Source organism: Siniperca chuatsi, linkage group LG14 (genome assembly GCF_020085105.1).
Source record: "Siniperca chuatsi isolate FFG_IHB_CAS linkage group LG14, ASM2008510v1, whole genome shotgun sequence".
In the NCBI taxonomy this organism is placed as follows: domain Eukaryota; kingdom Metazoa; phylum Chordata; class Actinopteri; order Centrarchiformes; family Sinipercidae; genus Siniperca; species Siniperca chuatsi.
This window is the reverse complement of record NC_058055.1, coordinates 10,007,768-10,035,115: the sequence shown is the minus strand read 5'-3', so window position 1 is coordinate 10,035,115 and position 27,348 is coordinate 10,007,768. Positions and strand designations below refer to the sequence as shown.

Genomic DNA, 27,348 nt, shown 5'->3' with positions numbered 1-27,348 from the left:
ACAAAAACAACACAAGAACCAATATGTTATTTTGTTAATTTATTACAGAATTATAACAACTGGTAAACATAAAATGTTAGATATAATGCAGTAGCAAAAGATTTAAGTTCACTCCAATGTGGAAACCAAATTGCTATGTTCAGACTCCAGACAATATTTTTGGTAAACTATCCAGTTTTTGCAAACTCTTTATAAAGGACATTTGTACATCTTAACTACTTAACCTGTGTAAGTTAAAGTGCTCCTAGTGTTACAAAACAAAACTGTCAGTGCACCTGAACATTGCTATAATGGAAATGTGGTTCTATATCATCTGATAATATGCTGCTGTTTTGATGCTATGGGAGCTCAATGCACTCCTCCCTTCCATACTGGTAAAACATAGATTCAATTCACTGGTAGAGCAGTGATGAAATAAGGTCCCTATGCGATGAAGAACAAAGGCATCAGTTTCTTTTCCCACTCAAACACAATTTTCTTGTTCAAGTCTGTCCAGGCTGGTTCACAGTGGTCACGGTCGTCTTCATCCCTTGATTTCTTCGATTGTTCAATATGGCCTGAATGCTGAGTGTGAGCTGTGGAGGGATATAATTTAACAATGAGAATGGCTATTTGCACATATATGTACAGACATACACACTCACACGTGTAAAAATGACTTACTGATTGTTGCTGTGCAAGAACGTCTCGATAAAAGGCCCGTCTACGTTCCTGTTCCTTCTGATCACACAGTTTCCAAATCTCAGCTTTGACCTTAACCTCGGCCTCAGGCAGCAGAGGGTACTGTTGCAGCTGTAACATAAATAAATTCAAGTTTACGCACGAGGTACAAAGAATATTCTGAACAACTGATCTTAACTGTAACATAAGGTTGGTATTATGAGCCATTTGCATCCTCTATCTGCCAAGTAATGTGCTGCAATGCATTTTGTCAACTGCACACATTCAGATTCTCATGTGATTGTACAATTAAATGATACATTAATTCAAATTCTGCTTAGTGTGTCAGTCAACACATAGCTGAGCTAAGGCACCTCCTCAAAACTGTAACAACACTCATAAACGCTGGTTAGAGGTAAAAGCACGCCTCAAACTTTAAAAACTAAAGCTTACGACTCAGGGCTCAACCACAAAGTTTTATAAGATCTGGCAACCTATTTTCTGTTCTTTATTTTCAGAATACATAAAAGGGTATTTAGGGTATTTATGTATGGGACTGATGGAGGTTTGTGTTAATATTTGTATGTGTGATAAGTGAATTGGTGAGAATGGTTAAGCAAACCATTCTCACCAATTGGTGAGAATGGTTTGCTTGCTGATTTATATTCTGAAAATCTAACAAAAGAAACTTAAACGACACAGAGATGCTACACAGAACATATAAAAGTAGTGAGACAGAAGATTTTGTCCGTATTAGGGCCGCCTCTAACGATTATTTTCATTATTGATTAACCTGCCAATATTTTTCTCCGTTCATGGATTTTTCTATAAAATAGTGAGAAATGCCCATCACAATTTCTTACAGCCCAAGATGATGTCATCAAATTGTTTGTTTTGCCCAACCAACAGCCCAAAAAAGATATCATCACATAAGACAAAGAAAAGCAGCAAATCCTAACAACTGAAAAGCTGGAACTAGGAAATATGTGACATTTTTGCTTAAAAGATTACTGAAACAATTAATCGATTAGTTGCAATTATTTTTCTGTCGATTGACTAGTCGAATAACCTTTGCAGGGGGCAGCTTGATGCCGTATAATAATATTGTTCAGAAAATAACATCCATTCATGATTATGAACATACTGTATATTTGAAAACCACACTGTTTTACTTTTTAAAATGTACCCTAATTCTAAATACTTACTTACATTTACCACATTACCATGAAACCTTTAGTAACTCACCACTCGTAACATGTAGTCCTCATTAGAGTGAGACCTCATCCTCTGCAGAGACAGGAAGGCCACCGATACATTTGCTCGGCTCTTGTTAAGCAATTCCTGCAAAGATTTTTACATTTTTTATGTAATATGTTTCACCAGCAGCAGTTCTAAGAAAAGGTTTAAGAAAATTATATTTATTCATACCAATAGCTGTTCATTGGTCTTCATATCCAAGGTGTCCTGCCTCAAGGTGACTGGTAGGTTGGTTGTGTTTGACTGAGGAAAAAACACAGACATTTACAGACAATAAGCACGTAGAATTATAATGTAAAACACAGTGCATAAAGTCTAGGGCATGCGGTTTCACTAGACAGTGCTCATGATAATTTATGCTTTGCAGTGTTCAGCTCTTTACCTCGGCTTCATACTCGGCCCAGGCAGCTTTGCGTTCTGCCTCACTGAGCTCCTCCTCTTGTTTATGGTCCAGCAGAGATTCATGCTCGTGGAAAGACACTATCTGGTCTTTACATGTTTGTAATAGCTGTGCCAGGACTGTATCCTGGGAAACAGAAACAAAAAGTCATTCAATAATGCAAATTCTTTGTTTGTCAGACAGCTGTGTTTTATATTTTCATGGCACCAAAGCAGACACCTGAAAATACAGATGGTGACGTCACCTTTGGCACAACAGAGGTGGTTCTTTTGCTTTTCTTAGAGTTTGGGTCATCCAGCAGGTCTGGCTCAAATGTGTAAAGTTCAGTCAGTTCAAAAAGGGTGAAGTGCCTCTCAATCTGTTGCTGATCCACCACTCGATAGGACAAAGACTGCTTGGTCACCTGACGATCATAGATCTTCTCCTCCATGGTACCCTGGAGATGAAAATGACCACAATAATAAACAGTACTGAAAGGTTTACTTATTGATTAATATATACATATACATATATATATACGTATATATATATACATATACATATACATATATATATATACATATATATACATATATATATATATATATATATATATATATATACACATATATACATATATATATATATATATATATATATATACATATATATATATATATATATACATATATATATATATATATATATATATATATATATATATATATATATATATATATATATATATATATATATATATATATACATATATATATATATATATACATATACATATATATATACATATACATATATATATATATATATACATATACATATACATATATATATATATACATATACATATACATATATATATATATATATATATATATATATATATATATATATATATATATATACATATATATAAATAAAATGCTGGACATGGATCTCCTGGAGCTGCTGCTGTGTGTATATATACACATATATATATATATATATATATATACACATATACATATATATATATATATACACATACACATTATATATATACATATATATATATATATATATATATATATATATATATATATATATATATATATATATATATATATATACACATACACATTATATATATACATATATATATATATATACATATATATATATATACACAGCAGCAGCTCCAGGAGATCCATGTCCAGCATTTTATTTTTCCTGCAAAAAAATTAGTGATCATGAATTATCAGGAGCCTTTCATCTATCAGACCTTCAGTGTTTTTCATTTTTATATTCTTGGGGTTTTTTGGGTTTTTTGGGGGGGCTTTTTGCCTTTATTTGATAGGAACAGCTGAAGAAAGACAGGAAATGTGGGAGAGAGAGGGGATGACATGCAGCAACGGGACACGGGTTGGATTCGAACCCGGGCCGCTGCGGTAAGGACTCAGCCTTGTACATGGGACACGCGCTCTACCAAATGATCATCTCTCTTGAAACTACAATGTACATCAGCTTGTGTGACTGTTTTAATGAAACTTTGATTAAGAGTGCATCACACTGGAGAACAGTGCCAAGTGTGTGCTTTTTACATCGAATATTGCAGTGATATTGTTAAATAGTAACATCAGTGATTTACCAGACTAAACACATTTCCTCTTACGTTTATCACAAACACTCACATTTAAGTTAATATTAATGAAGACCAGTGAGCTTACCTGAGCCAAGAAGCGGTACACGAACACTTGTTTGAGCTGACCGAAGCGGTACACCCTGTATATGCTCTGTACGTCATATGAGGGATTCCATGAGGCATCAAAGATGATGACCCTGTTGGCAGCAACAAGGTTGATGCCAAGTGAACCCGCCTTCGTTGAGATGAGAAACAATCTGCCGCTAAAATAAGAATCAATAAAATACAATCAGAAGAGAAACTTTGTCATGACACTATCAAACATTCTGCCCTAATCTTATTCCAGTATAATCAATATAGAAATATTGATAATCTGTACCGAACATTGGCAGCATTATTGAACACATCTGTCCATTTCTTCCGTAACGCAGCACTGGTGGAACCATCAAGACGATAGTAATCAACATTTTTAATCCAGCTGCCCGCTGTGAGAACAATGAAGCACAAAAATCAAAAGTAAAGTACCATCAAGACATTTCCTTAATGCATTCATATTTTCTTTGCCATAAACAGGATACCTTTGAATGATGATGTGTCCCTGGCATGGTGAGAAGCCTCAAGGAAATTCTCAATTAGGTCTAATGAGATCAAGGACTGACTGAACACAAGCCTAAAAGTGCAAAAATGGATTTGGTTAGATGTGATGAACAGATGAACAGTCCGCATCTTGACAGACCACTTACAGGGTTTCTGTGTTTAAACTTTGCTTCAGATCAGAAAAGAAACATACACTTTCTCGTCCAGGTCTTCAGCCATTCTGAGGATCTCAAACAAGAGCACCATCTTCCCTGAGTGCTCCAGGATTTTGGAGTCCCTTTCTGACAGCTGATTCTTGAACCAGTCCTCATCTAGACTCTGAGACCTCGAGCTGATGGTTGCTTTCTCTGCTACATAGAATATAACACAGGACAAATTATATTACTGTGCAAGCTACAGGGTTGGAGTATTAGTGACACATGGAGCTGAAATACCTTCCACTTCTGGAGCGCCTTTGGACACATCAACAATAACCGCTGCACTGCTGTCATCATTATTCCCTTCATTCTCTCTGGGCCCACTACATCTGGCAAACAAAGTATATAAATGGCTTCAGTACTCATACCCCTCTTTATTCTTTCACGTTTTGTTGTTACGTCTTCCACAGTTGATGGATTGTCTGCCACCAATCCACACAATACCTTATCTTTGGAAAGTTTTGCACATTTATCAATTTATCAAAAGGAATATATGACTTTACATAAGTGTATACCCTTTGATGCATCCTGTTTCCTTTGATCACATGTGAGATGGCTATTTGCATGGCGTCCACCTGATTTAACTAACTGAACATGGCTTTCAATGTCTGAATATTTTCATAAGCCACTAGATATGCAGAAGCTTTAATGAGAAACAAATGAAGTGAAAATTATTTGTTAAAGCAGAGTGTGATTATGAATGTAGTAGGTCTTACCTCTCAGCAACAGTGGTTTCTTCATTTCTCAGCAGAGCTGCCGCTTTAACTTGTTTTGTCTTTTCAAAATGTCCCTGTAAACAGTTACGTTAAAAACGCCTAACATCACGTCAGACTAATAAGGAATCAACATGCGTTCAAGGGGATTTTTTTGTACCTTGTTTTCTTTGCTAATGTAGCTGAGTTGAAGGCACCAGGGATGAGTCCAAATTCGGCCAAGCACCTGAAAGTCCTTGAACAGGTTTGCTCCAGTCCTAACCTTTGCTCTGTTAGTTATGGAACCCACACCTGGAGAAACAAATGTGTATCTGCTTCAAATCATCAAACATCTGTGAAACCACTGACTTTTAAAAAAATATTTTTTTAGGGCACAGCACCATAACTGATTTTTACTTCCTTTTCTCATTGCCTGATAATGATCATATCTCAGCCTTTGACGATTTAGTGAGTTCAGAGTTAGTGAGTTGGATTAGTTACATTATGAGTAAATGTCACACATCTGCCAGCCTTAAATTTGAGTCAAGTTATCAATGAGACAGTACTACACTACTGACAGTGTGTGTGGGAGTCCACTATCTTTATCTATGAATAAACATAAGCAACAATTTAAAACAATAATTAAACACAGGAACACATTGGCGTAAGGCTAAACTAAAGCTCTGGAAAATATTAATATATATCCACGAAAACAGTCATGAAAACTGTCTTGACCAATAAATGTGCAGATCAGTGACACATCTATCATGTCCTACGAGAGCAAAAACTTTCATTCTGGGGAAAATTCACACCAATTTCTAAGTTCGATTTTCTCTTTAAAATATATGTTCATCTATAATTACTGTTACTAACTACATTTCTTACAGAAAAAATGTGAAGACAGATTCTTACCAGTGAAATGGTCAAGGTAGTAGCGGTACAACTGATACTGAAGTGGGGAAACTCTCACTGCCAGCACATACTCATGTTTGGGAGGCAGAAACTGAGTCAACTCTGAGTAATCTCTTCTCTAAGAAAACAACAAAACAGGGTTGTAAGAGCTAAAACCAAACTGTATTATGTGCATATACAGACAACCTGCAACTGGAAGTTCTGTTGGTTTTTTTTACCTGCACACAACCAGCCAACATTGCATGAAGTACATGTGCTCGTTTCTTCATGATTCGGACGTCTTTTGGTGTGGAGTCAGCACACTGGCCGTTCTGTATGGGGTTAATAAAGCGGTTTCGGAACTCGCCCAGTGAGCCCAGAAGATTCTTCTTGATGAAATTGACCATGCAGTGGTCTGTGGTAACAAGATACAGTGTATCAATATGATTCCTTAAAATCTGTCAAAACATCATGCCTACACTTAATTTACTAACTTAGATCTAAAAGTGAAGCACAATTTGTTATAGTACTGCCGTTTTGGGTCATTAGTGACATCTGATTTTTTTTTTATATTTAGAAATACTGTGTGATGTATTTCAAGTAGCCTTGTTGGTACTATATATACTCTATGCCTATTCACACACACACACACACACACACAATGAAACCTAAACAAACATAGCCAATCACTGTCAAACTCTATCCACCAACCTCAAGAACAAACAGTATATAAACTCACATAGCAGCACACCAAAAGCATACTCAGTTTACCATTTATTGTGTAGGCTGACATGTTTCAGCAAACAAACAATTTATCTGAGCACCTCTCGGCTTGTTTTAAAAATGCGTCAGAAATGAAATGGTAACCCTAAATGTGCTTTCAGAGCGCCAATATTCTAGTTTATATGTTGTTGTGACTTTATCAGGGAACCCAATTCACTCAGGGGAAAATCACCTGTTTTGCATCTTGAACAAATACCGTTAACTCATGAAGTAGAAAACAAAATCATCTGTCAACAGTACCTTAAAAGGCACCAACACTACAGTTAAACGGCCAAAGAAATATTGGAAAAGGTAGTGAAATTTTAACACATATTAGGGCTCAATGTGTTGTGAAAGATGACGGTCGCATTGCACATTACAGTACATCCTGTTTAAAATGGGACGACTTCAACAATTCACTCTATTGTCATACATTCATTTATAATAGAAAAACATCACAATTCTCATAACACTGTGGTTATATTCTACATAACTTGAAGCAAAGTGTGATCTCATGGCAATATTTAATATGCTGTAGTGTTGCAGACTTACACTCTTCCAGGTTGTTTTGTAGTGGTGTTCCAGTTAGCACCACTCTTCTTTGGGTCTTGATGGCATTCATAGCTTTGAAGATATTGGATGCTTCATTGCGCAGGATGTGCCCCTCGTCACAAACCACAAAGTCTGGACCTGAAAAAAAAAAACACAGGAGAGAAAACTGTTTCAATGACCAAAACAATGACACAGAAAACATTTTAATAATATCATGCCGTTACAAAGTTACTGTACCTGGATTTACCAGTATGCTCTTTAACTCTTTCTTCTTCTCCTCATCATTGATTTTCTGGGCTAGCGACAGGATGCGGTACATCTCATACCCCATTATCATAACACCTCCTTCTCTCTGCCAACTCTGCAGAGCTCTGAGTCGTTCGGGAAGATGCTTTATTGTTGCCAGTTCTGTAACCTGTAACATATTTGTGTGTTTGATCAATAACCACATATGTACATGTGTGCTTGTACACGTTAAGCAAAGACTGAGACAAAGCACCTGAAGCACAAAATTTAGTATTATCCATTTATGATTCATGATAACACATTTTAATTGCTTTGCATACTTGTACTTTATCCTGTCCCATGTTGTCTTGCCATTTCTTGAACTCGTTGACCCAGTTGAGGATAGTGTTAAGTGGACACACGACAAGGGCTGTTCTGAATTTCAGGTTCTCTGACAGCAGCACCGTGTGGAGGAATGTTACCATCTATAAAATAACACAGCTATGAATATGAAAGCATAGAACATTGACCACAGACAATAAAGCATAGTTTAAGATGGGTGATGTACATAGAGCAAGCACAAAAATCATGCTAATTTCAGGGTGCACTTTGTGATTTTGTGCAACTAGCAATATCTAAAGTGACTTAAAAATGTTTGGTGTATCTGTTTGTCAGAATAAATCAAAGCAAACAAGGATATTGGAGGTAGGCATGTGTTTGTCTTCACCTGCAGAGTCTTTCCCAGGCCCATGCAGTGTGCCAGTATACAGCCTGATCCAGGAGAAGAGTTGGCCTTCTTCACAGACTCACAACAACTGTCCCAAATAAACTGAACACCTGTTGGAGAATAAAGAGAACACAGTAAGTAAGTTTTGTCTGAACATAAAAATGGGCTTCAACTGTGAAAATATGCAGCTAAGACATGAAGGTCTGTAAAAGTCTACATTAGTTACTGCTTAAAAAATGATTAATTAATATTGATGTTTTGACAGGCATAAAGAGCGAAGAACAGAACAGACCAACAGGTGTGTCACAATTTTCTCATTGAAACCAATTCAGCTGTTCTTGTACATGTATTTGTGCATTCAGATTCATTTGAAGCTGTCAAACAGTGTCTGAAGAAGTAAAATCCAAATGTATTACTGATGTCACCAAGACCTGTATTAACTAATGCTCTTATTGGCATCAACATGCCTGTGTTATGCATAATAGTAAAGCAATGTCCTCCTTAGTGTAAGTGAAAAGAGAGCACAAACTAACCGTCCACCTGGTGAGGCTTCAGTCTCGTCACCAAGCTCCCGTGCACCTGAACAAGAGGATTCTTGGTCTCCTCGTCCTGATCCAGGACCAGCTTGGTGGTGATGGGACACCCCATTTGGGACAGCTCATCCACTATAACAGTTATCTGGAAAACAATGCCGCACAGTCAGCATTTTGTCTGTTTGCTCCTCCACTTAGAAAACCCCAAAACGAATAACACGTCCTTAAAAAGTGCTACTGTCAGCAACAAAATTTTCGTGTGCTGTGCTTATTGTCATTTATCAACAGGGATATAGCATCTTCTGAGAAAGTCCTGCTGAAGAAATCTGAGAGTTAAACTGCTGTAAATATCCATTGTTTATCACTACAGTGAAGTTTAATGCTTAGTTTGACCTGCTGTGTATGCATTACCTCTCTCCTGTCCTCCATCTGTTGTTCCCTATCTGCCAACCGTTTGCATCTCTCCTCCTCCTCTCTGAGGGCTTCCTGGGTCTCAGCGCGGAGATTCATATCTTCCATGATTTTGCGGATCTTTTTGCGTCCTTTGGGGGTGCCTTTACTGTCGCTCATCTCCTCATCTTGATCTTCTTTATCACTCTGCTCAAATACAGAAAGATGCAACAAGCTATATGACCATTAGAAACCAGTGCCTACTCCCTTTTCCTCGCCTGAGAGTTAAAGTTTAAGTTTAATGTATTAGTGATGAGAAGATACAGATAAGAATATTAAGTTACCTTTTCACTGCTGGAGTCAGACAGCCAAATGCAGGGCACATGTTTCTTCTTTTCGTAACTACAGGGTGCCTCCTTCACTTTAGTGGAGCTAAAAAGAGAACAGCATCAGAAATAAAAATTAGCTAAGTGCATGTACATTGTATGTACTGAAGTATGAATACTGAAGTACTGGTACTGCAGTGTTGAGAGTTTAAACTTGCTAGTGTGACAGAACGAAATGTGTTTGCTTCAGAAAAATGTTTTGGTTTTTCAAACAGCAACATGAAGTTAAATATAATGTAAAAATGTGGTCCAATACAAGTCTGTTTTTGTAAATGAAATCTTGATGCTGCTTCGGTTTCATCCTTTGATTGATTGGTATTGCGCTTGGCTTCTATTACAGGAACACGCACTGAACTTGCTCAGTCAGTGTGCAGCAAGGGTGGACACAATATCACGAACAACTGTACAGTCTAAACCAATCTGATACATTAACCCAGCAATAAATGCTATACCATAATTCAAATTTGAATAAGAATCAGATTCAAACCTTTCTCTGATGGTCTCTACAAAAATGTACATTGTGTAAGATAAAAGGTTATAAGCTGTGCAAAGGTTGTTTCATTGAAAGTATATTATCCAGGTGTTTATGATATTGGATGCACCCTGTATTGTGAGTGAAGGCAAACAATACAGTATGTCCATGTGTTCTTTCATATTACTTTCCCTTTTAAAGTGAGACTATGCAACTTTTGAAAGAAGACACGTTCATTCTCTTACAAATGAAATGTTGAATTCATAAGCATTAAAACTCACCCATTACACATTTCAACACATTCATGGGTTTTGCTGCTACCGTCATACTTGGTCTGGTGGACCATTAGCAAATAGTGGCTAATGTTAGCTAATATTAGCCGACTTTAGATAGATATTGCTGACAGACATTATTGGGTCAGTTTGCTGACTTTGTAACCCTATTCTGCTTGTGCTACTGTTACACAACATTTTAGCATTTGTCATTATTCTGTAATTGCTACTTGTTGCCAAAGTGGCCGCTGTTGAGCGAAGGTTACATAGGCTAGCTTTAAAGGGCACATCACCAGCTGCAGACAAATTAGACAAGTAATGCAACAATAATGGTAAACTGCGAAAGAATTTAATCTTCTGTAAGTTTTGATACTTTTGAACATTTTACTGCCAATAATTATGTACTCCTACTTTTGCTGTATATTTAATGGAGTATAGACCTTTTTCACAGCAGACATTTTGGCTTGTAATAGCAGGAAAAGCACAGATGTAATTAGTAAAAACAAAAAAAGATGAAAAAGTTTATTATTCCATTGTGGTATTGATGCTATTACTTAAAGGACTTGAGTACAGTTCTCAGTGTATCCAGTAAAGCCAGGGTAGATTTAAAAAAAAAAATGAATTTTATATTTATGATATAGGTATAATACAAATTAAAATTTTAAATCAGAACAAAGACATGATATTGTATTACTTTTTTGTTTTTTATGTTATCAGTGGCAGCTGAAAGTACCTTTTGAGTCTGTCTTCACCGGCCTCATCCTCTGACTGACTCAACTCCTCGCTCATCCCAAGATCTTCCAGGTCTGACTCGTTACTGTCACCATCACTTTCACTATCAGCTTGACAGAAATCAAAATCAGACATTAGAGATAAATAGGTATTCCCTATTCAGACAGATCAGTTTCTAATGTTAGAGGTGTCCTTACAACTCAGGTGTTTGCTGCTGGCTCTTTGCTTGCTCTCCTGCTTTCCTACTTCACTCTCTGCCACAGCCTTGTCACTTGATGTTCCTTCATCTAAGGTTAGTTTGTGGCGGAGAAGATGGTGCCTGGAGGTGGGCCCATCATACGTACTGCCAGATGATTCTGAAGCAAAGTCTTCCCCTGCAGTAGAGATATATTCTATCATTCCCCCCCTTTTATAACCCACAAAAGGTACCTGACAACTGGGAAACTTCCTAGTCACAACTTTGGTTGTAAAGTACAAATATCAAATTTAGCTATTAATAGGACTATAACTGGAAAAGAATACTTGTGCTTATAAAAAAAGATGCACAAGAGAAAAGCTAAAAATGTGCTATTTAAAAAAAAAAAAATACATACCATTTTCATCTGTTCCATTATCTTCATTGCCTTGTTTGACCTCGTCACCCTCCGACTCAGATTCTTCCTCCTGCGTTTCCTCATCCGAAGAGATATCATCGCCCGAGGAGTAGTTGGCTTTGATTTGGGCCAATAGCATTTTCTTAGCGATTCTTTCAAAAATAGAAAAGAAGGAAAAGGTACCTGAAGTTCATTTCATGATCAGTAACATTGTCTTCAGCTGGGTATTGTTATACTTTAAAGGCAAAATCACAATGAAGTATAATAACAGTTGGACTTCAATATTTAAAGAACCTTCTTTAAGTGCTGGTTAGGAGCCAATAGTCCTTCAGCTGTTGGCCTTAATAAGAAACTAATTATAAATAATATATCTTTACTTGACCAGTCACTTCTAATCAAGCCACATAATGTGCCAATATAAAGCGAGTGAAGTCACAGACCAATTAAAGCGAACTGTCAGACATACATTTAAAATAATAGCAGAAAAAATAAGATAAAAATGAGACAGAGACACTTTTAAGAGTAAGAATTTATTACAACAAACAAGTATTCTTCACAGAAAAAACAGAAAAGGATATTCTTAGTATATTCCCCTTTGGGGAATGGGAGGGGGGTGCCTTTTTTTCCCAACAATGTTTTTTGTTTGTTCAAGTCTGACACAGACATTTGTCCATTGTTTTCATGTGAAAATAAAAATGTGATTAATGACATTAATCTCTAGTTCTTCCAATCATGACAGCTCACAGTTTAAGAGCTACAGGCTTATTGAACACAAACTGAGAGCTGACTAGAGGGCAACATACTCCTCTGGTACTAACAGCCAATTAATATTGTGTTTGGGGCATGTGCAACACAAAAAGAGCAAATTTCTAACAAAGTACATAAATATTTACTCTGAATGAAACATTATTTCAACTGATTTTAACTACTTTATACTCCAGTGGAGTATAAACTTAGTTTCAAAATAAGTAATCTAATACAGTTCATGATAAACATGTTTTATAAAAGGTCATGTTTATGGTTTTAATACCATATTGTGTTTTGACCACTCATTAGTACGCACAATTAGTTACGCTCTTATGTATTCAACATGCATTTCCCAACACCGGGCTGACCTGTAATTACCCATGATAACCGAGAATCAGCTTATATGGGACATGTGTGTGGCTCGAGTTCGTCTACTCCCTGGTCAATTGTCTGTCCCGCATGAACCCTTTCTCACCAAGCAACCTGCATTGCGCGCACAGGTCCGACGATGATCTCAAAGTGGGTTGTCAGTGCAGGTCACTGGACATAGAATAATTGCCATCTTCACTGACAGTAAATCCAACGCCCAATGAGAGTTTATTGTAAAAGACGTATTACAGTAGAGCAATGCCAGACGACAACAGCAGTAACAGACCAAAACCTTGGATCTCATTTGACAAGTTTCAACTGGGAAAAAGGACAAAACAGAAAAGGCAGAAAAACACTGAAGAAAATTAACATACTGCCACACATGAATTTGGCATTATTGCCATTGGTAATCACATGCATTTCAAAAGGAATAGTTTTAGTCCACTAACTACAAACAATGTAAACTTTACATTTCTGCTGACCATTTTTAAAAAGATAAAGTTTTGCTATCACTACAGCTGAAAACAGACTTAAAAAAATGACTTGGTACCAATAGGAGGCTACAATATCCCAGATTTAAGTGATTGTTGCCTAACAGCACTGCATTCACTGCTGTGCTGTCAGAAAATCCGACCTGGAAAAAACATGAGAAACAAACATGGATGTCATTAAAGGCACAATGTGAATTTGGTCGCTTCTTGCATTACAATGGTTGTTGTTTCACAGCCCACTCTCAATTCTCAGATATACAACCTTCTCATTAGTATTTGAATGAACTGACCTGCAAGGCTTTTTAACAAATTTTTTTTTATCTGCATTACTTCAGAAAAAAACGACAGCGGGTTCACCTGTCAAGCAGGGTTTAAGTCTCTGCAAGTTTAAATATGGTAAAAATTCCTTCATCAGTTGTAAAAGCTACAGTATGCTTTAGAAAATGGTCAGCAGAAATGTATACTCTGTGTATAGAAAGTGGGGTAAAACATACAAAAACACTGGTATGGTTCTAATGAACACTGTTGACAGTGAGGGCTGTAAATTATTTTGATTATCCAGGACATCTCTGGAAAGAAAAGTTCAAATGTCATTCCTCAGTGCTTTGAGCGTGGATGCATTATAAGAACTGGATAGTGTTCCATGATTGTGCCCATTCTTTCCAATTAAAGCTGCTCACTGGGCACATGTCGCACACATACAACTGAGGTTTTCCCTGGCTGAGCTGCCCACACACACACACACCGCAAAAAAAAAAAAAGTTGATGCAGGTTTTCATTACTTTTTTGGCACTAATGGCCAAATTGTAATTATACAAAGAGTAATTTCTGAATGCATGTGACAGATTATCTTCATTGTTTTACAGCTGCATATTTTGTAACGTTTTGTATGGGGGAAAGTCTTTCTGGGTCAGAGTACATCACATGACCTCCAATTATGACACCAAAATCTCTGCACAAACCCTGCGCTGTTCTAGAAAGTAAAAGGTATAGTGGAAAAATATGCCTTTGTAATTTGAGTGAGCAAACCCTTTAAGAGGATCTCTGTAAAAGCAGCACTGTCAGATAAACAAAGTGACACTGTCTCTGAAATCTACACATATATGTTTTGTCTGTCAAAGCACTTTGTAAACTCAGTTTTTAAAAGTGCGATATAAATAAAATTATTATTAATATTATAAACGTTTTTTTGGTTGGGGAAACAAATCCTGAAAAAGATGTCAGCCCTCTAATCACTATTGCGTATATGCAAGTACATTCCCAAGCTCCAACAGCACTTTGACCAGGAGAATCTGTATTTCAAATATTACAACATTAAATGATACAGACAAAACCTAAGGTCAGTGCTGCACATGTGTGGAAAGGGAATAGTGGCAGCAATATAATATCAATAAATATTATTGATTGACAGGAACGCTCAAGAACAGCTCCACCCATCATACCCAAATACTTACAGTGGGACAAATATCATCGTCATTGAGATCATTTGATTGAGATCAACAACAGATGGGTCTTGTGTTTAGAACTTGAGACTCTTGATATAGTCAATGAAATACACTGAATGTGTCAGATGCATACATGTTCACATGTTCTGGCATAATTCAATGGTACAAATGAGGACTCAAGACATCCAGTGAGTGTCAATTTCACGTGAAGCCTGCTCTGAACTACATTAGGTGTGATTGTGGAGTGTCAGTGGTCTTGTAGGACTGCTATTTGTAGTTTATGGATCTGCAGTAATAAACGTTTTTGAAAAGGCGATATTCTCGACTCCAGAGTTAGTAGCTTGTATGTGAAGTAGTTTCAAAAGAAGAGAGACTACATACCAGGTTATAGAGTATTTTGTCACAATAAAATGTGTTATTCATCATGGTAGCCACATGCAAATACCAGAGCCTTGATGTTGATGTATTAAAAATACCACTGCAAAGCACAATTTAAGAATCAAATAAGGAATGTAAATCGACATGCACCACAAATCAGATCTACTGCAATTGGCTGTTAATGTTAGTGTCTACCATGATTTGCATACTATAAACCTCAACAATTGTTTATGGTGCTTGGGGTGAGGGTTTGGGGTGTTGATTAAGAGAAAAAAAAAGTCTAGGCTTACAAATGTTCCAACTTTTTGTCAGTTGGACAGTGAGAGTAGCCCTATAACAAATCCTGAGATTTACAGACGTTCGTTAAACCAACATTATAGTCTTTTTTTTTAAATGTAAGAAATCAGACTCTAAATTAATGCATACACTGCCATAAATACAAGCACATTCATGAAAACTTAGCCCTAAGTAAAGCTCAAGTCATGCGGTAGAAGAATTACTCCAGAATTAACAGGGGCTGCAACAGGAAGGCAATCTAAGTTTTGTGCCAAACTCAAAAGCTGAATAATATAAAGCTAAATTGCATTTACAGAGCCAGGTACATCATATTGGATATTTTAACAAACAATCCCTTTGCCATCTTATCTTATTAGGGCAATATGAAATTGTCACACCATAACTGTGACCATGTACGGTTAATTTTAGAGCAGAATATCAAAAAGACAATTGCCAAGGTGAAGCATAAAGGTTTTATACATGCTTACAACTGAACACAAAACATTGCTCACAATTAATAATAATTTATGGAGATTGAAAAAAATTACTTCACAATTTTATTTTGTTTTTGATCTGGCAGGCATGTTTCCAACTTTATACTTCACCTATAAATAACAATATTCAATTTACTTAAGTTAACAGTGTGGAGGACAAAAGTTCTTTGTGCATTCTGTAATAACACAGAAAAGTACACTGAAGTTCAAAACGTTCTAAATATGTTAGAATACTTTCAGTGAGAACAAACCTGTAATACATTAACAGGTTGAGTTGTAAGGCAAAATAAGTTTCATTCATTGTTCAAATGTATGCTCAGACCTCTTCAAGGGCAAAATGGTTAAACTGCAAGGGTTCCCTTTTTGTATTAGCTTAATATATAAGAGCACAAGTATGGTATAAGACATAATAATAATAAAAATCTTAATTAAAATGTATCTCATTCATACATTTACATGTATACTGGATTGCACACTAAATAAAACAGACAAGCAGAGTATGTTGCTTATCATTCACAAGCCTATTCCGGTCTCACTGTATAATAATGTGGGCCCTATGCTTCACAGTATACCTCTAGAATGTGTATTTGATAGCTGGTGCTCTACTGCAGCTACGTTTTGGTCTTGTTTGAATAGACTGCAACTGAGTCTTAATGACATGGGTGTTACTAGATTTTTCACAGAAGTCAGGGTTCGAAGTTGCAGCCTTTCTTCCACACCTACGGTGTTTTACAAACTCTACATCCGGGATTTTTGAACCATACCTATTTTCTGGATCATCATCTTCTTCTGCTGCCCACGAGGGCCCAGATTGCTCCTCATCTCCTACAAAAACAAAAAAAAGAAACAAACAAACTGTTTAATTAAGCAAGTCCTGTTTCAGCAGAGAAATAACATCCATTATCAAAGAACAGGTGAACAGTAAGGTGCATTATACTGTCATGCCAAGAGAAACTACCTTATATTTATTATCTCATAAGATATGCGCAGACTGCTAGATCACAGAATTGCCTCTATGCAACTCATTAAGTAGAACGTGGCACTGACTAATTCCCTTGAGACATCCTGTGCCTAATATGGTGGTTCCTTGATGAGCATTGCCCATTTCTTTTCTTCTCTGTCAGTCTGTCCATCTTGTACTACACAGGTTACTTTGCTGTCTGAACAAACCTTACTAACATGAATCTTGATACCCTTGCTAGCATCAGAGCACTTTTTGTTTTTTCTTTTTCTTTGTTTCTTTGTTGTTGTTCAAAAGTGAATCAAATTCAGACATCATTTTCACAGCAGACATTCTGACTGTTATAGCAGGAAAAGCACAAGTGGAACTGATAACATTAATTACAGCCCCCTAATACCAATTACTAAGTTACAATGCTGAAGAGCCACACTCGTCATCAAAGTCAAGTAAATCCAGTGGGGAGTAGGAGCTAGCATTAGCCATTTAGATTTCCACCAGTAATTAGGGAACCTAGTGATCTACTTCTAATAACTGTTGACAAGATATGTTTATTATTATAAATATCAAGATCTACAGTATTAGACTCACCCGATGATTGGTGGAATGGTGCTGCCCCCAGTAAGGACACATCTTCGGTGATTGCCTGAATCTTCTGATCACTTCCGTCACTTCCAGAGTCATCATCGTGTTCATCGTCACTTGATGAGGATGATGACTCCATTGCTTCCTGACAAGATTTTGTCTTACACTTCCCAGCCTGTATCCTACTCTGCTTTCTAGCCACACCTTCATCCTCTCTTTTGACAAGATGAGGTTTCCCTATTGACCTCAGCGTATTCATGTGTTGTATTTTCTTCTGTGAGTTTTGCTCATCACTAGAGGAATCTGTCCCACTTTCCCCTCGAGATTTTACTCTTCTGTCAGGTTCGGGGGAACGTTCCAGCATCTTGCGTTTGCGGCGCATCTTCTCCGGTGAGATCGGGGTGTTCTTAGTGAGCCAAAAGAGACATTTCTTGGCCACCTTAGTTGACGCTTTTCCACCATCCTCATCACTCTGGGGTTCATCAGAGCTTTGTGATATAGCTGCTCGCTCAAGCAGAGCTGCAGGGACTTCATCGGAGTCAGAGTCATCTCTTGTTCTGCTCAGACTTTGTTCTTCAGTGTTTTTGGCTGGTACTGTGCTGGGGGTTTCCTCAGGGTCAGTGTCACTGTCACTGTCTGCTGCCGAAAGAGACGTTTTGGTCTTGACATCACTTGGTCGACGCAAAGGTGTTGTCTTCAAGCGAGGTGATCGTCTATTGCCTTGTTCCTCCTCTAGGTGTAGAGATGCACTAGAGTTGTCATTACTTATCTTGTTGTCAACTTTAGCACCTAAAACACCTGTCTCTTCATCTTCTGATACATTCTTTAACTCTGACTTCTTATCCTTCATGTGGATGTCCTCCTTCATCTTCGGGGTATCAGAGAATGGCTCCTGCTCCATAGGTACAGGTGTAAGTTTAACTACTAGTTTTTTGGTCATGTTGACCCCACTTTCAGAAAGCTTCAGGCCAATCTTTTGTACCCTCTGTCTGGCTTCATGTGAATCTGACTCCATGTCTCCCCCAGGGCATTCATGTGCACTTCTCCCATCTGTGAAGCCCTTGGAGTCAGAATCATCGTCTTCCAAATGTTCAGCTGCCAATTTCTGCAAGTCACTCAAGCATCTTTCATTAGAAATATCCAGCTCTGTGTCTGCTTCTGTTTCAGGTTGTGTATCAAAGTCTTCACTAAGGAACTTTTCCCAACAGCTCAAGACATCCAAGTCACTGAATTCTTCCTTTAGGCTATCCTCGAGAGCTGTAAGTGATTTTCGCAAGCCTTTAACTACTGACAAAAAAGACTTCAGATACAGATTCCGAACACCAGGTGTTCGTTTGTTCGTTGTCACAGAATGAATGAAATTGACAAATGTTCGGTTTAAGATGTTTGTGGAGTCCACTAAATGTTTGGCCTTTTTGGTAATATCCTTGGAAATCTGCAGTGTGTTATAGTTGAACACGACATTACCATCCATACCAGTGTGATCCCATTTATCCAAAGGAATGTTTTGTGGTAAGTGTGGCAACATGGTGTAAAGTTCAGATTTCTCTGGCTCTACTCGGTTCCTCCTACGCTGCTGATGCCACAGACTCTCCATGTTCTCAAGGACACTGTCACAGGCCATAACCAGGTCAAAAAGGGGCTCTGGGCTACACACATAACAGTACCATTTGCTCTCCAAGATGCCAGACAGCTCCTTCCTTCCCAAATTTCTTAAAATACACTTCTTGCAGAAGGCATTGCTACAGAAGTCACAACAGATCAAGTTTCCTCCTTCAGCACACCATCTGCACAAAGACAAAATAATAAATACTGATAAATAATGATAAATACAGTTGATAAAAGCTTAGTACAAAGTTAGTTAAGGAAAATGTTTATATTTCAGTTTAAATATTAAATACAGCAAATCTTACCTGCATTGCTCATCCATTCCATCTCCATCCTTACTGATGTCATCACTTGAGTAATACTTGTAGCAGGACTGACAAAAACAAAACATTTAATGTAGAGTCACAGTCAACTTGGACAAAAAGTACAGCAGAAACAGGCAAGGAATTTTATAAACACTACAAATGTACTTCAATTATTCCATTAAGAAATTAATTAATTGCTATGTATATGCTTATTAGCAATGATTAAATATTTCTAATGGCTTATTTAAATTATTACCTCCAAACACAAAAAATGCTTTTAGCAAAATTCTAATTTCTTAAAACCAAACATTTTCATAATCAGTCAAACTGTTGTGTTGTTGACAGACAGACTTAGCTCAGTATATGTATTAACCATTTGAATATGAAATGACAAGGACTGAGTGGCTAAAGTGCACACTGACTTTAGTTTGCATAATATTAATATTTTGCAATTGCATTCAATAACACTCAAATCTGATCAATAAACTTGACGTGATTAGGTTTGTTTTATTGTATGTATTAACTGTTTTATATAGTTGTATGTCTCAGATTTCTGTAAACAGAAGCCATCCAGTCTGCACTTTAACCCGTGGCTCATATTGGTACTTCAACATAAAAGACACCCACCAAAAGCAAAGAGGACTAAGACAGAAACTAGTGATGTCATTAACATCCCAAATTATGAGCTGCTCCACAAAAAAAATAAATGGAGACTCCTTCTTTAGAGTAAAAAGCATGACACTAAAATGTCTCCTTAATGTTACTTTCACTCATGATCACTATTTTTACATCTGGATTACAGCATACATTTAGGTATGTTTCCAGGATTTCTGACTTTTGAAGAGCTGTACATGCTGATAAATACGGACTTAAAGGTCACCGAAACTGGTAAAATGAAACAGAGTAATGAAAAATGAAGGATTTGTTTCTATAAAGAAGCAGACTCACCTTGCAAATAAGTACTTTCAGAGCTGGATGTCGATAAAAAGAATCTCTCTGGAAGTGATTAACTTGCCGGCCACATGCGGTGCAACTGACAATTCCCGTGTGTTCAACTCCTATGAAAGCACACCACTGTCATTAGTAACAAAATGGTTATAATTATGGCTTGATGGGTTGTTCAAAAAGGTGTGAGATTGCCCTGTTCAATCTCTACATAATCCATCACATTCTCCAGGTAAGATGTCCATGAACAAGACCACTGGTTCAGATGCAAAAATTTGCAGTGCAGAGTGGTAGTGAAGCACTTGGAGCAGGTTTTTTTTTTTTTTTTTTTTTAAACAAGTCAGAGTATCGGTGATCTCTCTCACAACAAGATAATGATCAAACTGCATTTAGACACATAGTGAAGTCAATTTTCAGCTCGCTTTGACAACTGAAGTGGTATTTCAGTGTCTTTGGTCCACAAGCAATCAATGGATGAGTACACCTGCAAGTGCCTACTTTTGGTTTCATTTGTTGCTAAACTTATCAATGTGACCACTATTAGGTTCTATTATGTTGAAGAAATGGCTGTCTGAGTAATCATGAAGTGATGTGCAATTTTATGACATCAGTAACGACTGACCCCCACGTCTTCTTGAAAACTCTTTCCGCAGTACGCCTGATTTCCGGCTTCGAAACTCCGGTCCCCTGAAGTCATCTCTTCCATTATCAACAGGTTCAGGCCTCACTAGCACAGTGCCTGTGTACATAAAACATAACACCATTAAATCAAAGATATTTCATCATTATTAACTATGTAATTATAACCTAAAGCTGGGGACAGACCTAACAACTTCTCAGACCCTACAGATAGTAAGAGACAAAATACCACATTTATAATGTGACTGATGACTGATTTGTGTCAACCTAAATGTATTTTTCAGTCTTGCAGTCAGCAAGACACTTACAGGTACTTAAGAACTCAGCAAAGACAAGTAGACGATAAGTAGACGATAAGTAGACAATAAGTGTTCTAGCCCAAGGCACCCTCCAAAATTTCATCAGAAACACAAATTCTTATGTAAGACTGTACCAAAGCACAATGGACACCAATCAAAATAGACATCATTTGCACTGCAATTTGCGCAGAAAAGGTTATGAGACAGAGTAAATAAGGGAAATATAATAGGGAAACGACTAACCTTTTGGCAATCTAGTGATATCAAGGTGACCATTTGCGTTGACTGGTAAATCCACGTCCTCACTTGCATTTGAGTCACCAGATTCATCCAGTCCAGAGTGCTTTATGACAACAGAAGGTTTTCTATAATACCAGTGAAACAGAAAAAAATAAGTCCCAGAGCTTAGCAACATTTAAAAAGGAGGCAGGGGGTTACCAATGTTTAAAAAGAAAAAAAACAACCAAGTATAAGCTAATGGCACTGCAAAAGTATCATTATCCTTCCTAGTCTTATCCTAGTCTTATTAACAAGACTATTGAACATACATTATATTCAGCAATGAGCTGCATTAAATATTTGGGCATTAAATCTGGACTGTTTCATACCATGGAGCTTTATCTATGCTTGCAGGGTATACATGATATGCCAACTCACCTTCTTGAGTATTTGGTATCCACTCCTGCCTACAAAGCAAGACAGTTTACTTGTTTAGTTGTCACTGGTAGTAATCAGTGTCACTGATTGGTGTTCAAACCATGACAGTAATGTCCCATTACTGGCTAGTTTATGGAAACAATTTAATTCTTGGAGACTATGAGTCTTGTGAATAAAGCATTAGGATACAACAATATCATTCTCCTACAATACTGAATGCATAAGAAGTATGGATAACTATACACCCCAGTTAGACTATTGTTCAGGGAGCAGAAACTACACATTGAGTAGTTGGGAGAGACTGTGGGAGATTGACAAGACTGTCAGACTACAAGTATGCTTAAAAACAGCAGTGACAGGGAGATCTTGTAGCAAACATTTTGTATAGCAATGTGCTGCAGCTTCAAACGACAACGTTGGATTACACTTCTGTCAACTAAAAACGTAAAGGCTAAAGTGGGAACATAATCAGAGGTAGTGGCAGTGGACTTTTGGCATTGATGTGGCTAGAGGCGCACGGACAAATGGAAATGCACCACAGGAAGTCATGCCTGCCTGTGGCCATCAAACTCTTTAACTCTTTAAAGTGTTAGTCTGTATGACCCTAGGTCACTAAACTGGACATTGATCATTACATCTCTGCCATACTTGAATAATTATGCAATATTCTGTGTATTACTCCCGTGCAATATTTAGTTTTCCTATGTTAGTTTTTCCTATTTATTGTTATTGATATTATATACCTCCATTACTGCTGTGCAATATCTTAATAATCTCAATAAGCTACACTTAACTCGACAGTACATGCACCACTACTTATTACTTATATTATTACATTGTATTATTATACTGTATTATCATCATCAACCGGTAAACCCACTTGGTACTTCACACTTATTTTATCTTATACTTATACCCACCTGGTACGTAATTTATTTTCTGACCTGTTTTTAAAGTGTTTTTATAGTGTATTGTATTATATTTTTTGCTAGTACTTTCTCCTGTGTGCGCTGACGTAAAGGCAAGCTGCTGTAACAAAGAGTTTCCCTTCGGGGATCAATAAAGTATTTCTGATTCTGATTCTGATGAGGTTAAAAAAAAATCATAACAGTGGTCATCATTCTTTTCTGCCACATCGTGTCATTCATCACAGCTACAGGTCAACCTCTAACTGTATGACCTCTAGTGCTGGGTATCATTTAAAAAATTATAATACTAGTACCAATAACAGTACCTTTAAATGATACCGATACCAATAGAGTACTTCATTCGATACCTTTTTTTACCTACTTAATTCAATACCCATCACGTGAATGGAAGCATTCAGTTGTGTAAATTGCCACCAATCCTCCCTATCCAAATGATTTTTTTACACAAATACATTTTGAAAGTAATTTAATTACAGATTGCATGAGACAAGTGTAGCCTATATACAGAGAGCCAGCACAACAGACCAGCCTTGTTTATTTAGTGTTGAGTAACGGCAAACATTCATTCTAAAGGACTGAGTTAACAGTTTGAGTCAAGCATAGAAGTTGTATTAGGCTATGTGTAGCTCTGGTTGTGTCTGTTTTACAAACCAACCGTAAAAAACCCCTACAAACAGCCAGCGGTGATGCTGATACAGCGGATTGTGAGCTGAAGTTTACCCAGTAAACACACCCATCTCTTCGGCTGTCGCAGTCCCTCCTGCCCGGCCTGCCTGCTGCTCCTCTCGCGGTCACTTCTCATCCGGCAGAGACCCGTCCGCTCTGCCTAGCCCAGAGACATTTCGGCAGAGAAGCAGGCACCAAATTGACCACGAGAGGACCAGCAGGCTGAATTGCCAACTCCGTCAAATACACTGTGCTCGACTTAAACACTTGGGTACAAAAAAAGATGGAATGCAGGTATCGTTTGACTGGAAAGGTTTTGATGCTACTTGGTATTGGGTCGATACCTTAAAGTTATCGAGTACTGATACCCAGCCCTATTGATCTCTCAAGGATGACGCTGTCTTCGACACTCCTATTGATCTCCACTGCAGAAACTGGACTGCTGTGTACAATACCATGATATAACCGACCTCGACATTTGTGTGTTTTTTCCCCAACAGACTGGTTGCGCAAGATTTAAGCAATGCAGACCAGTGTATATAGCATGCATAATCGTGCTTTGAAAATGCACGTGACTTAAATTAGATACTGCAGATGGAAATCATACCTACTATTTTTAGATGCCTGTAAAGAGCACTAATCAGCTGAAATAGGAGGCCGTTATACATGCAAGCTATTGTGGGGGGACTGATGCTGTAAAGAATTTGATATTAATCTTTACTCTTCCTTCCTGCATTATTGCCATAACTCATGCAGGCTACCTTTGATTTAAAGGTCAAGTAATTTGAAAATTAGCAGAGAAAGAGAAATACCTTCAAATGCATTTATTTCAAATGATGTATAATGTATTTTAAACCATCTGTTTTTTTCTCTTTCCCATGACTGAAACTATAACATGAAAAGTGGCAAAAAACAGCACCACTGCCACCTGCGCGTAAAAGAGTCTTCGTAAAGTTTCGCTTCATAAAGTTTCGCTTTTTATAGCATAGGGAAGGGCTTAGACTGAAACTATTTATAAATGAATTTTTATGATTCAACCAAAAGAAGTGAAAACATAGGCCTGTGCTACTACTGCACAGTGGTAATAGAAAATGTAAAATGGTCCAAACCAATTGAATCTGGGAAAACGCCTTACCAAGCTGTGGGGTTTTATTTATTATTGGAAAACAGGAAAACTACCAAAGAAAGATTTATGTTAAATGACCCGATTAAAATGCTTTTTTTTTCATGAGCATTACAGCTTCACATGGTTTCTAATGTGGCAGTACTCTTTTAATCTTGTCATTATTGTATTAAAACTAAGGCAACTGAAAAAAGTATTAAATGGTTTGTTGGCAATGATGAATTAGCTGTCAGTTCACTCATAAACATTAACTAAGGACATTATTATCCACTTTTCTAATTCAAGTTTTGCATAGGGGCTTCAAGAATCCACTTATGACAAAACTCGTTTGATGCATTTTAGGACAAAGGCTCTTCACTTCGATTTAGTCCTTCTTTAATGGTTATTTGAAAGTGCTCTGCCTAAATACCAAATGTGACAGTAATGAAAGAAGGAAAGCTAAAAAAAAAAAATACTAAAAAAAAAAAAAACTTTAGTGTCACTGCTGTAAATTTCTGAATGTGACCAAACTTTGTGCTGGATCCAGTTAAAATGTTACTGGCACCATTAGTGTCACCAATGTACAAAACTTGATAAGGGATATTACAATAGCCAAGAATGTTCATTTACCTCTGCCGCAGCATGACCTGTTGAGGTTCCCACAGAACAGCTTCTGTTTGTCAGACCTGTGAACACAAGATCTGTTAAAATGCTTATATGCTTTTATGTAAGCATGATGAGAATTTGTCCATCACTCATGATTAATCTTAAAAGCTGTACCATGAGCATCCTCTGAGGCTGGTGTGCCATTGCTGTCCTCAATAGCAGAATGAGCCAAGTACTCATGCAGTTTGTTGACCAATACATTAAGCTTGCTGGTAGTGGTGCTACAGTCAAGAAAAAGAGCGTGGTTATGGAGAACTTGATAGTCAGAAATGGCTAGCTTGAAATTGGTGGAATCAACTGTTCGTCCAAGAGACTATCAAACATCAACTCAACTCCCATTCAACATCTACATCTTAAATTTTACTGTCCAATACAGTAGTAAACATCCATTTACCTTGGAATTTGGAAAGAAAATATCATGTTTCACAAAGTATTATGTTTCAGCTTTCCAGAGAGTGATGAATGAAACCTGAAAAGACAGTCCCATTTCAAAGGCTCCTTCAAATGCAGCCAAGCAATGCAGCTTTTGACCTAATTTGCAGGACACAACCTAAACTCTAAAGCTCTCAGTATCCCACAATTTATTCTGAATCAATCAGTTGTTTAATGGAGCATTCAGGCGATCCTCATAAACTCAGAAAGTCCATATTTGTGTTCAAGTGGTTATCAACACATCACTAGACTAATAATAAGGCCACCACAAGAGATGAAAACAGAAGCCAGGCAAATGTTTTTTTTTTTTATTAGCAAGTAAAGTTATGTGGATATGTTTACCATTAACCTGGAACACGTATCTGTATTGTCCAGTACTGGAGTGTATCAACTTTACATAGACTGTCCTCCTATTTACTTTGGCAGCCCTACAGCTCTTACTGCAGCATGGTGGGATGGCTCAGCCCCTCTTTTGAAAAGGAACAAACTTATACTCTTATATTAGACTGCAATAAATCCTACCTCCATTATTAGCTCAAGATTATAATGTTCAGTTTTTGTTTAAACTGTTTTAGAGAAGTGTTGATTCATCTTTGAGGTAATTTTAGAGGTTGCATGTGATGGTGTTGATCTGTATTGCGTTATAATGAAGTGTTTGTAGTTTTTAGTATACCCTGATTAATAGAAATAGGTTGGACAAATGATTAAAATCACCTCTTAGAATGACGCAATTCAAATTCAACAAAATCACTCATTACAGCCTTAAAAATGACCAAAAAGCTGGATATTATAAACTTCACCAAGGTAGGACGTTTGTATTAGACTGCATTCGTGTTAGCTAGGTGTACCTAACAGACTGTGTGTTTATGTTGAGCTAGCTTAGGTCACGTTCAGCTCACCCCAAGTTATCTTCAAGATAACGTTAGCAATAGCTACGAAAAATTAGTTAACATTACCTCTAGTCTTAGCCGTCAAAAAAACACTGTTTTTGGGCTTACATGCTGAGTTAGCCCGGTTAACAATACTTAATTTAAGTTAGTAGCTAACTAAACTAGAATTATCATTTTCTATTGTATCGCTCTAGTTAGCTGTTAGCTCATACAGCTAGCTAACTAGTTGCTAAGCTAGCTCGCAGTCATACCCTCTTGTAGACAACCGCATTTCAGTCCGCCGTTTTTACCTCAGCATCGCTGCAGACATATCGCGAAGCAGGTGAACAACCGAAGTGGCTCAAGTCCTTATGCTCTTATAATACCAATATATTCTGATAAAAACATGGCGCTCAATCTGCGCTCAGCATCCCAAGCAATGGGCAAAGATGTGAAGAGGCAATAAATGACAACGAATGAATGGTCCCTTTTTCTTCTTTTAGCATCTTTTTAACGCGCGTGACCTAAAGTT

At 37.3% G+C, this 27,348-nt stretch overlaps 1 protein-coding gene across 5 annotated transcripts; it reads right to left on the bottom strand.

The window, feature by feature from the left end:
* Window positions 1-26: 26 nt before the first annotated feature.
* Window positions 27-27,348, bottom strand: LOC122888664 (transcriptional regulator ATRX-like). 5 transcript variants are annotated; one of them, XM_044223373.1, is made up of 36 exons: window positions 27,128-27,348; window positions 25,910-25,984; window positions 25,630-25,736; window positions 25,480-25,535; window positions 22,153-22,181; window positions 21,739-21,860; window positions 21,180-21,296; window positions 20,561-20,670; window positions 19,613-19,680; window positions 17,706-19,486; window positions 16,921-16,981; window positions 11,957-12,108; window positions 11,561-11,737; window positions 11,365-11,473; window positions 9,846-9,933; window positions 9,523-9,711; window positions 9,112-9,256; window positions 8,579-8,688; window positions 8,193-8,336; window positions 7,864-8,041; window positions 7,627-7,764; window positions 6,552-6,727; window positions 6,334-6,451; window positions 5,603-5,733; window positions 5,446-5,519; window positions 4,967-5,058; window positions 4,726-4,882; window positions 4,514-4,605; window positions 4,315-4,420; window positions 4,021-4,198; window positions 2,562-2,753; window positions 2,300-2,443; window positions 2,089-2,160; window positions 1,906-2,001; window positions 664-792; window positions 27-575 (listed from the first exon to the last, which is right to left on the bottom strand). In XM_044223373.1, exons 2-36 carry the CDS (start codon window positions 25,933-25,935, stop codon window positions 483-485), a joined length of 5,757 nt encoding a protein of 1,918 aa, XP_044079308.1. In that variant the 5' UTR covers window positions 25,936-25,984; window positions 27,128-27,348; the 3' UTR covers window positions 27-482. The 5 variants fall into 5 exon arrangements, with proteins under 5 accessions (XP_044079308.1, XP_044079309.1, XP_044079311.1 ...); XM_044223374.1 differs by having other exon boundaries at window positions 9,523-9,708; window positions 27,128-27,347; XM_044223376.1 differs by lacking the exon at window positions 25,910-25,984 and having other exon boundaries at window positions 27,089-27,348.

What these genes read in the sequence shown, in the direction of transcription:
- LOC122888664 (XM_044223373.1), bottom strand. Translation starts at nt 25,935, where the DNA reads ATGATATTTTCTTTCCAAATTCCAAG. An exon ending in AGATGGAGGACAGGAGAGAG is followed by an intron (nt 9,257 to 9,522) that starts GTAATGCATACA and finishes ATTGTTTTCCAG; the next exon opens with ATAACTGTTATAGTGGATGA. An exon ending in TGTACCGCTTCTTGGCTCAG is followed by an intron (nt 2,754 to 4,020) that starts GTAAGCTCACTG and finishes TTTCATCTCCAG; the next exon opens with GGTACCATGGAGGAGAAGAT.